The sequence below is a fragment of the Orbicella faveolata genome, unplaced genomic scaffold (genome assembly GCF_042242905.1).
Source record: "Orbicella faveolata isolate gen_17 unplaced genomic scaffold, um_ofav_v1 contig_35, whole genome shotgun sequence".
NCBI lineage: Eukaryota > Metazoa > Cnidaria > Anthozoa > Scleractinia > Merulinidae > Orbicella > Orbicella faveolata.
Genome location: NW_028301564.1, coordinates 2,402,698 through 2,414,522, shown reverse-complemented (window position 1 = coordinate 2,414,522; position 11,825 = coordinate 2,402,698). Strand labels below are relative to the sequence as shown.

The 11,825-nt window shown below is 38.4% G+C and overlaps 1 protein-coding gene across 1 annotated transcript; it reads left to right on the top strand.

Annotated features, from left to right (window-relative positions):
- Nucleotides 1–5,084: 5,084 nt before the first annotated feature.
- On the top strand, nt 5,085–9,155 carry LOC149102632 (uncharacterized). The gene is made up of 2 exons (XM_089272482.1): nt 5,085–7,668; nt 8,236–9,155. Exons 1-2 carry the CDS (start codon nt 5,220–5,222, stop codon nt 8,529–8,531), a joined length of 2,745 nt encoding a protein of 914 aa, XP_089128608.1. The 5' UTR covers nt 5,085–5,219; the 3' UTR covers nt 8,532–9,155.
- Nucleotides 9,156–11,825: the final 2,670 nt, after the last annotated feature.

Below are 11,825 nucleotides of genomic sequence, written 5' to 3'. Positions count from 1 at the left end.
AAAAAAGAAAACAACTCGTTAACTTTGATTATCAAAATGTAAGTTCTCTTCGCTCGCGCCATCATTACGTCAGCAGCTCGTGCTAGTTCTGTGTTTCTATCGAGTTATAGAAAACGATTTTAAACCAATCAGCGAGCGTATTTTCTTAGGGCTGTTTTCTAAACTCTGATAAAACATGGGATTTTGACCAATCAGAGCGCGCGCAGGGTCCTATCTGTATTATAACATCTCATATCCAACGCGCGCTCGTGGACAATTGTTAACTATATACCATAAGAGAATAACTGATTTACATAAGACACCGCGGGAGGTTTATTTTTAACTTGTTTGGCCGACAGCAGTTCAAAGCAACAGCGGACGAAACATTCCAGACTGATTTTCCTGTCTGCTTTTGTTTGTTTATTTGTTTCTTGGATTGATTTTTTAATATCGGATAATTTTATATTTAAGTCACTTTCGTTTACACAGCTGCAAGAAAAAGAGCAGCATCTTTAGCCTGAAACGTCAGCCATCTCCCGCCCTCAGTCTGATCCGCAGGCCAGAGGCGATGAGGACGGGAAATGAATGACATTTCATGCTAGAGCAATTTATTCAACTAATAAAAATTGTTGACACCTTATTAACAAACTTTCACTTGGTCTGCATGGCAAGTAATTTAACGTTTTTAAAACTAATTTGTCGAATTCACTCACCTAAGTACGCTAACAATGTGTAAAATGTCCTATACGGTTCAGGCGTTCAGCGGGGCAAAAGTCTATTTTCATTGGTAGTCTCATTGAATTATTTACTCATTGGTTCTAACATTTTATGAGGCGTATTTGAAAACTTTTGTTGAATTTGCACCATACAAATCTTTATTATTAATAATAAATACGATTACCGAGAAGATACATATTTTTTGATAGTCCGATATTTTACTAGTCAGCAACAGGGAAGACGAAAAAAACACCGGTTTTGAGTCTTTGATCGAGTTCAGTCAACCGGTGTCACTAAACTGGAGGATGCGGATAAAAGGTTTTTTAAGAAGAAAGTTTTTTATTCTTGCATTAGGTAACAGGCGCAAAAAGAGCTTGAATGGTTAAAAAACAATTTTAAAATTTGGCAACTTAAGAAACATTTTAAATTAATTTTCACTCAGTATACAAATCTTTAACGTATTTAGTCAAGACCATCTTCGCTTGTCTCCGTGGTGCAATCGGTTAGCGCATTCAGCTTAAACCGAAAGGTTGATGGTTCAAGCCTAGCCTGGGACGTTGATTTTGTTTTGTGTTTTGTTTTTTGTGTTTTTTTTTTTCTCAAGTTATCGGCTCACTTCAATCCTGATTTTCTTAACACCAAATTAAAATGTTCCATTTGTTTTTCATATGAAAGGTTTTATTATAAGAGCAATCTAATTTCAATATATTTCATGTTCAAATAGTTAGCTTAATTTTTCCCAAGAAGCATTTCAACTTTTGATAAATTTTTAGGTATACCAAATTGAGCAAATGTTAACACAGTGAATTAATCTCATCCCAAAAACCTAAACTGATAAAATTATTTTGTTTGTCTAGATGAACGTCAGTTAAATTGAAGGTATAAATACATAATGCAACAAAAGCCTGTTTCATAAATCGCAGAGTTCCGCCGTTGTAGCGAGTTTGTGGTTCTCTTCTAAACAAGGAGAGCCTGCCTCAAGATGCGTATATTCCATGTGTTGTCCCTTTTGTTGATTGTCATTTACACGCAGGTTTATGGAACCAGTAAGTATTAATCTTTTGTTCATGTCTACTCAATAATGCGTCCTAATCCCAGCTAATGTCTGGATCCCAGCTAATGTCTCTATGTAGTAGTAGTAGTAGTAGTAGTAGTAGTAGTAGTAGTAGTAGTAGTAGTAGTAGTAGTAGTAGTAGTAGTAGTAGTAGTAGTAGTAGTAGTAGTAGTAGTAGTAGTAGTATACTTTATTTACCCTCAGATTATGTAGAGTAGCTTTATCAACTAATGTCTCCGAGCATTTCAACAGCACAATGGGCAAAGACCAGACCACAACACCGGTGCGTTTGCCTTGTCACGTTTTCTTCATATTCTTTTGGAAGACTCCTGCTTTTTAAAAACCATCATGTCGCGTTTATGAAAATTGGTTGCTCATTTGTTGTACTGCCTATCCAACAACGAGGGCATGTTCCCGATAAATTACATTGTCTCTTTATTATTATTATTATTATTATTATTATTATTATTATTATTATTATTTTGTTTTTTTGTCAAAGTTCCCTTAATAGTAGAAATATCCCTTATTCCTCAAATTTACCCCTAAAATATCCCTTGTTCGGGCTTGAAATAAATGATCATGTGCCCTTGTCCCCCCAAACCCCTGCGAGGCTCTCAACAACTAAGATATCCATTTTTCATAGAGATCATAGCGTCTTGCAGTTGCCATTCACAAGATTTAACAAAATGTTAAGAAACGTTTTAAAACGACGGTATCTCTTGCCTTTTTTTCGCTGTGGTTCGTTTGGACACAGATCGTGGACAATAATTTTGATTCTCTTTCGTATAGACTAAATTATATGGAGTGTTTTCTAATTGCTCGTCTAACCGCAAACAAGTTTATAACGTCATTGGTACGTTTGTTCCTTCAAATAGAGACTGTCACCTTATCGAATTCGAATTCAAATTCTCCCAACATTTCTTTCAGGCCCCTTCCACACCACGCCGGAGAAATTTGAAAAACGCAGTTTTATTTCTACGGTTAGGCCAACCGTCCACACCGATCCGTCACGAAAACCGAAGCTTTTCGAAAACGCTCTTCAAACTGGAGCAATTTGAAAACGTTGGCTTTGCGTTTTAGTGAGGACGGAAAACATTTTGAAAACACGATGACATCAAACACAACTTACCAAACTGACCTGTGATTGTTCCGTTTTCAAATTTCTCCGTCGTAGTGAGGACGGGTCTTATGTTTGCATAAGGAAACACGTGACGCGTACGTGTCTTTTCTCTAACAATTTTTTTCCGAGAAAGTTTTGTTTTACCTTCAGACTATGTGATAAAAGTGAGCACATCCCGGGTGGCTTTTGCCGGTACTGGCGCTCGTGTTTATGTAAATCTTATTGGTGTAAATGGTGATTCAACTGGTTCTATCACGTTGCATAACTCGATATGGGATTTTGAATTTGGACGGTAAGGTTTCATTTGTCTTCTTTGTGTGCTCGTTGTTGTTGTTGTTGTTGTTGTTCTTGTTCTTGTTGTTTTTAAGTATCGCTGTTGAGTATTGTTGAGTATTTATCATTCATTGCCTTTTGAATCGTTTGTTTTGCATAAATGAAAACACTCGTTTTTCTCTAACTCGCCAGTATCAGCTAGATATAGATGTCAAATCTTTTCATGGAAATATGTCGTCTCCGGTATAGAGCGATTTTCATTTGAAAGTAGAAAATTAATTGCATGCATGGTCTGCATCACTACGCTACACGATTGGCTTAAAAACTTCGCGCCACTTTTTCATCCAATCAGAAGCAAAACCAAACTTAACCAATCGTGATTCGTTCGCCATATTTTTCCCGCGCTCAGTAGCGTCAGCTACATGTAATTTTTTCGAGTTTTGATTAGTTCATTGTGTTGTGCGCGAACCTTTGTGATTGGCTAAAGTGATTACCTTGGTTTTGATTTTACATTTAACAAATTAATCATGAATTTCGTCATAACATTGTCAGCAAAGTCGCTGTGGATCCGCAGACTATTTTGACAATGTTTTGACGAAATTCATCGTCAATAATAGGACAGACGTACGAAAAAAAACTTCAATTTGTTTTTTACGATAACAAATTGTCAAACTGTCCGCTCTCGCTCGTTGACGAAGAACGAGGAAAGTAGATTTTGCAGTAAAGTAATATTTTCTACTGTTTTTTTTGAAGGAAAAAGTTAACAATATTTGATTCCAATTCTTTGCTTAAATTGAATTAACGTGAGAAGTCGTGAAAATACAACGATTTTGTCTTTCTTTCTGTCTTTGACCGAACAAATTCGTAAGATGCCATATTTCCTGTGAAATCAATCAATAAATTTGCGCCAAATTGAAGGTATCTTTGTCTCAATTGCCTGATGAAACGGCGTAACAAAATAGCACCACTCGACGAAAACTTCCGTTGAAATATCTTTCGTTTTCTGTCGCTAGCGACGTTCTCGTAGCCATTGCCGCCTAAGTAAATACGCGCGTTTGCAAGGCGCAAAAAAATCTTTTCGTGGGAGTAGCGTTTTACTATACAGCAGCTTCCGCTTGCTAATTTCAGTCGGCTAGATGAATTGTTTCAATGAGTAAAAACACTGGCCTCGGTGGTTTGCATAATAGTTCACAGCCTTCGTCACATTAAAGAAGCTGCGTCGAGGTTTCTGCATCTTGAAAAGTTTACCCTAAATTTTTCAAGTTCGTCCGTTTGTAATCCGTATGAATCTTCTCCATCCTTAATCATATTTATTATTATCTATTTGTTTTTTCTTTATCTTAGTAGACTACTATTCTCAAGCTTTCCTTCAAATTAAAGTTAATTTTGTACGTAGCAAAAATAACCTCAAAACGTCGTGACTAAACTCCGTTAAATACCATGAATTGAAATACAGAAACTGCTTTGGGAAGCTTGTTTAATAATTTTCCCTCACGTGGCGAAGGAAACGAAATACTTCCTTGTTGATATCTTTTGCGATGCTTCCTTGGTGGTATATTGCTGATAATGTTCATTAATTATTAAGTGCTTACTTGCGCATTTAACTAACAATAAAGACCTCGCTTGCCTCTCCCTATATATTCACCAAATGTTTAAGTTCTACTCTGCTTGTCTCCAAAATCGCCTTAAATCGCCGAAAATGTTTTCCTATACTTTGAAAAAAGACATTTTGAAAAGATTATACTTGGGTAAAATTAAGAGGTACAGGGTTATTTTGAAATTTAAATCTTGCGCCCCACTGAGAGATAAAGTATTCATCAATCAATCATCAGATTTGCGAAACGCGAAGCCGGACAATTTCCACACGTCAACAATTAGATATAAAAGTTAAAAACAAGTGCAAATAATAACAATTATGGTGAGATCTTATTTAATATCTCTACGAACACAGTCTTGAATGTCACCTGAATAATAAAAAGAACTGCTGAATTTGGAGCCACAACCTGTTAATGTCTGTGTTAATTTTCAGCGCTGATTGTTTTGTCGAGTATTTTAGCCTTGAGCTCTAGCCAGAGCATGCCCTCGCAGTCTACAGGAGCAGATTTGATAACTAGCTATGTGGACGCAACCTCAAACTCCGTCACTGCCTCCGATGAAAAGTTAAACACTGTCTCCTCTTCTCAAATTCTTAGTAGTTTACAAAACGACGTAACACCTGCGAGTTCTACTTCAGCAACGTTCACGCTCACATCATCCGAGGTAGAGGCATCATCTCTGCTATTGCCAACATCACCATCGCCAACAACAACGATGACAACGTTGTCTCCATTATCGGAAAAAATCACACCATCTTCACTGCGGCTGTTGTCACACAGGACAACAGCATCATCACTGCTAACGTCGTCACCATCATTGTCATCCTCTTGTATGACAAGATCTTTGTCACAATCGCCGACATCTTCATCGGCGTCATCAATCAGGGAATCGTCATCATTATCACCAATCGCAAACTCATCAGCAGCATCCTCAATTATCACAACTTTATCATTGTCATTACCAATCATATCATCATCATCAACAACAGCCACAGCATCGTTACCATCACCACCAATCACGACATCACAATCATCACCAATCACATTATCATCATCAGCGTCATTATTACCACCAATCGCAACGTCATCATCATCAGCAATCACAACATTGTCATCATTGCCAATGAAATCATCATCATCACCAATCGCAGTGTTATCATCATCATTAACAACAATCAAAACATCAACATCATTATCATCATCAATAGCGATTATAACATCATCACCATCATTAACAACAATCACAATAGCAACATCATCATCAACAACAGCAATCATAGCATTATCACCATCATCAATAATCACAGTCACAACAGTCACAACATCATCGTCACCACAAACAATCACAAACTCATCATTATCGACAATCACAACATCATCATTATCAACAATCAGAGCATCATCGTCACCATCAACAATTACAACACAATCACCAATAACAAACACAACATCTTCACCATCAACAGTCACAACATCATCATTATCAACAATCACAACATCATCATTATCAACAATCAGAGCATCATCGTCACCATCAACAATTACAACACAATCACCAATAACAAACACAACATCTTCACCATCAACAGTCACAACATCATCATTATCAACAATCACAACATCATCATTATCAACAATCAGAGCATCATCGTCACCATCAACAATTACAACACAATCACCACAAACAAACACAACATCTTCACCATCAACAATCACAACATCATCATCATCGACAATCACGACACAATCACCACAAACAAACACAACAGCTTCACTATCAACAGTCACAATATCATCATTATCAACACTCACAACATCATCGTCATCATCAACAATCACAACACAATCACCACAAACAAACACAACATCTTCACCATCAACAGTCACAACATCTCCATCATCATCAACAATCACAAAATCTTTATTATCAACGATCACAACATCATTGTCATCATCAACAATCACAACGCCATCAACAGCAATTCCAACATCTTCATTATCAACAATGACAACATCATCACCATTAACAACAATCACAACACCATCAACAGCAATTGCAACATCTTCATTATCAACAATCACAACATCGTCATTATCATCACCAACAACAACAACAATCATGACACCATCAACAACTATCACAACATCCATGTCAACATCAACAATTATAACAGCATCACCATCAACAACAATCGCAACATCATCGTCATCATCAAAAATCACAACACCATCATCAAAAATTACATCATCGCCACCGTCACCAATTTCAACACCGCCAACAATCAAAACATCTTCATTATCAACAATCACAGTATCATCGTTATCACCAACAATCATAACATCATCACCACAAACAATCATAACATTTTCATTATCAACAATCTTAAAATCGTCGTCATTGTCACCGATCACAACATCATCACCATCAACAACGGTTAGAACATCGTCATCATCAGCAATCACAACGTCATCGCCATCAACAAGGACCACAAAATCATCACCAACAGTCGCAACATATTCAATATCATTGCTTGCATCATTATCATCGTCAACCTCATCATTATTGCCATCATCGCCAATGTTGGTCGCAGGGTCATTATCAAAATTATCGCCGCCATCAACAGCAACTTTAACATCGCCAATCTCGTTGTCATCAACATCATTAATGTCCTCGTCACTGTCATTATCATTATCTGCTACGCCATTATCGATTTCATCGTTGCCATCATCCTCACCAACGACAATAATCAACAAATCCGCAGAAGATTCACGAGTTTTGACTATACCGCATCCAAGTTCGTATCCAGGCCACGTGACCCCGGTATCATCTTTCACCCTTGAATCAAGACACAGTGTACTGACAAATTCCAACGGGCAGCAAACCACAAAAGGCACTCAGCCAACCTCAAGAAGTTACTCTTCATCTAAAGGTAAGCTGTTTAAGAATCATATACGTACGTATTGCAAAGAATACCTAAACCGCCCATCTGAGTCTTGGACAACCTTTATTCAGTGGTCAGTTCTCAATGTCGAATAAAAATTTATTTCTTTACCTATTTCATTCATTCGTTCCATAAATTTCATAAATTTATTAACTTATGTTACTTTCCACATTTAATATGGCGTCACAGGCCTTCTGGTTGATCATTAATTTTTTTGTGTTTTTTTTTTTTAATTTTTTGGATTGTCTGTTTGTTTCTCTTCTCGATTGCTTGTTTGCTTGCTTGTTTGTTTATTTGTTTGTTTGTTTGTTTGCTTGCTTGATTGATTGGATTTTTTTTCTAGTTTGTTTGTTTTTTTTTGTTTGTTTGACTGAGTGGCATTGTTTCAGAGAAGTTGCACCACTCTGCATTTGTACCTTGACCGCGAGGGCATGGCGACAGAGTTTTACTTTGGTACTCCAGTTATGAATTTCACTCATTCCTATCCCAGAAGGAGTGCCATTAAAAGGAGTTGTGAAGAACTCAATAACTAAACCATATTTTTTCGTTCACCAGGACAAGGTGAAGGGTCTAGTAGTTCAATTAGCTCAGTTGGCATTGCAGTGGGGAGTTTCTTTGGGGGTGTCTTCGTCGCTGGTTTGGTATTTCTGCTTCTCGTCTTCCTCAAACGTAGGAATAAGAACAAAAACCGTGTTGATATATTACCAATGACGGTACGCAACGGTACAACAAACGGGCAAACAGCACCCAGAAACAGCGAAGTGCACAACAACAGAAGACAACAGAAAGATGACGACACTACAGCAGGGCAAATATTGAGCATGTGTTTACCATGTACGACCTGTTTATGAGCCACACAAGGTGTAATGTTAGCTTGAACAAAGATACTGGAGGCCAGCATAAGCCACAGTCTTTCTTTTACACTGTTGTTCTACAACAAGTGCCTACCTGGCGTGGCCGAGTGATTTAGCGCGCTGGCGTTGTAATTTAGAAGGCCCGGGTCCAAGCACCACCCGCTGGATTTGCCTCCCGGAAATTTTTCTTAGGTAGTCGCGCCGAGCTAAACTCATCAACCCCCCCTGTAAATAGCCAACTGGTCTGCCCACGGCCAGTTGGGATTATTTAAACATGTTATCCTTAATACACAGCCCCTTAATTCTAACTTTACAAGACACAAAACATTGTATTTAATATTTGCTTAATAAATTTGAAAAGTCACAAACGAATCGAAAGTTATCATCACCTAGATAAAATTGCACGAGAAAAACATTAATAGTAAATATATTTACAGCATATCTTAGCTATAGCAGTTACTCCGAATCTTGATTTTAAAAATCAATACCAATAAGGTTACTTTTACAAAAGTAGTAAATAACATTCCACATTGCTGAGACAAAATATAATGCAGTGTAAAGATAATCATGAAATTAGACAATAATAAAACGATAGCTCGTGCTATTAAACGTTTACGTACATTTGATTCTATGTGTCTTTATTCCTAGAGACGTTTGACACAGAACAGTTTAATTTTGGTGCCCACAATAATTTATAGTCGCGAAAATATAATAGCACAACAGAACCGTAAATGTCAAAACATGCCTCCGACTGCAGTCGGCCGTCTTGGGGACAAAGGAAAAAGCGGGCCGTTATAGAAGAGATGGTCGTTTTGGCGAGGTAGGGCTGTAATATGACAGCTGTTTTTCTAAGGGGTGCACCTTTTCCAATAAGAAAGGTGGTTTTGTATGCAGCGCTCCTCATTTGTTAATTAAGCGACCGGTCATTATTTATCGCCTGGAGCAGGGGAGGAGGATTTTTGGAGGATCACTGGATTTTTAGTATGACAGAAGGGGGGATCAGTCATAAGTGAGAGCCCAAAAAGGGGCTTCACTAAATGTCACATGCCCATACAGACTTGCTGGACGGCTATTTGGCACTCAAAAAAGTAACTTTGCAGTTTCCAAGCACTTGGGATGGTTAGTTGCTGGTATGTCAACTGACATCAGTGACAGTGTTCTCAGTAGAACGGCGGAATTCTACTGGCTGTAAAATCGAATGTAGCCACCTGTTCCGGTCATTAAATTTTGAAAAAAAGGTGAAACAGCGCTACTTGCTACATCTAATTTCATGATCATAAACAGCTCATTTTCCGTAACACTTTGTCCCCCAAAAATGCATGAAAATGCATTCTTAGCAACCAACAATTTCAAAATTTTCCGGGGAGCATACCCTCGGACCCCCCTAGGTTGGCCTGCCCCTTCGGGCGAATCGGGTCCCGCTTTAATTTATGGCGCCTGTTATGCTTTACTGCACGCCTGCTAAGAACCCTGATCAGATATCGGGAAGACACGGATCAAGAGACTGCACCATGACGGCTTCATTAATCTGTGAGTCAGCATCATAGTTAGAAATATTACTGTCATATGACCGTCAAAAGCACTAAATATGCACATCGGAAGGTGAACGTGTGTGCGAAGACATTGAGGGGGGGATCACGAAATTTATCAATAGCTATGAGGGGGATACTTCAATAACATAACATTAAAAGGGGGGTAGCTTAATGTTAATGGTCTTAACCTTAAAATCCCCGCCGCCCCCCATACAGCTGGGACGTGCCTTAGTGGCTGTTGCCGTTGACCAGAGATGGCCGTTTTAGAGAGGTTAAAATAAGATCAGACTGAATGTATGCACCGTCCTCCGGGACCAAAAAAGGTAGTCGTTGCGGAGATGTGGCCGTTAGTGGAGGTTGGACCGTATATATATGTGTTTGGAAGTTCTTAAACTTGTGATGAACAAAGCTACATAAGATATCCGCGGATTGTGTATTCCTTGACTGTTTGGAAAATGAGCAAAGCGATTAAAGAAATAAAATAGAACAAGATATAGCCTGAATGCTTTTAGCAGGTAAAGCACAAAAATTAATATTTAAAAACAAATAGACAGACGAAGTCGTGTCATTGTTTGACGAATAAGTCTTCTTTTTCCAAATGTAGTATAAACAAAGGTTGTTAGGAGACCAATTGTCAGTCTTCACTACCTGCAAAGAAAACGTTTTTTGGATGACAAAACCGTTCGAAGGCCTTTGGTCTAGGGGCATGATTCTCGCTTTGGGTGCGAGAGGTCCCGGGTTCGACTCCCGGACAGGCCCGAGAATTCAAATTTTTGGCAGATCTTTTTATTACTTGTTGGTATATCAAAAGGCTGGTTTCACAAAACAAACCGCTGTTTAAAAAAAAAAAAATGAAGAAAGAGAGAAAGAATGCGACTTCAAAACATTTAACATTGTGGCGGTTTTGTGAGACTTTTGTACTAAGACAGTAGTCCTAACCGAGTATCGTTCTAAGCAGTATAGCACTCAAGGCGTTTCTGTTTACAGGAAAGCGGACATGGCACGTGTCTGCTAGTTTGTTTGTCGTGAGAATACAAGTCGATCTTCGTCCCCAGAATCACCTGTGACTCTGGAGACACTAGCCTTTTTACAGGCCTCCGATTGGGTTATAGAGTGATGAAAAATAAACAGGCGTGCTTATGTAGCCGCGAGCGGTCCCACCCGACGCTCGGTTAGCTTCGCGCGCCCATTTTCTTTTTTTTCGTCCTCTCCGGCTACGGAGTTTTGATTGCCTGGATTTTTGGACCAAGATTTTCACTAATCTAATATTGTTTTCCATCCCGAAAAGATCATTGGTAAGTCTCTAACTAAACCTTATTATTAAAAACTTGATCGATGGATAATACAATTCAAGAGTTTTCACTGGCTTTGCCACCATGGTTTGTAAGCAATTATATCATGCTCTGCAATTATGGTAGGCGTAAAATTTGGGGGGGGAGGGCGTTTTTATTTTCATTTCATATTAGTTTTCTATGTTTTGGGGGCGTTTTCAATGAAACAAAATATTTCACGTGCCCCGTTGGCTATCTATTTAACAAATAAAGAAGCCTAAGCCGTGTATTACACTGTGCTAAAACACGACGGGCATCTGAGAACACGAGGGAAATGTAGAATAACAAGAGCAGCAGACGAGTGTTTTCTACGTTTCTCGAGTGTCCTCAAATGTCTGGAGTATTTTATCACAGTGTAATACATGGCTTAGGCTTCTTCGTTTGCTTTATGATATAGAGGTAATGCGGCGATAAACAATAAAACACGC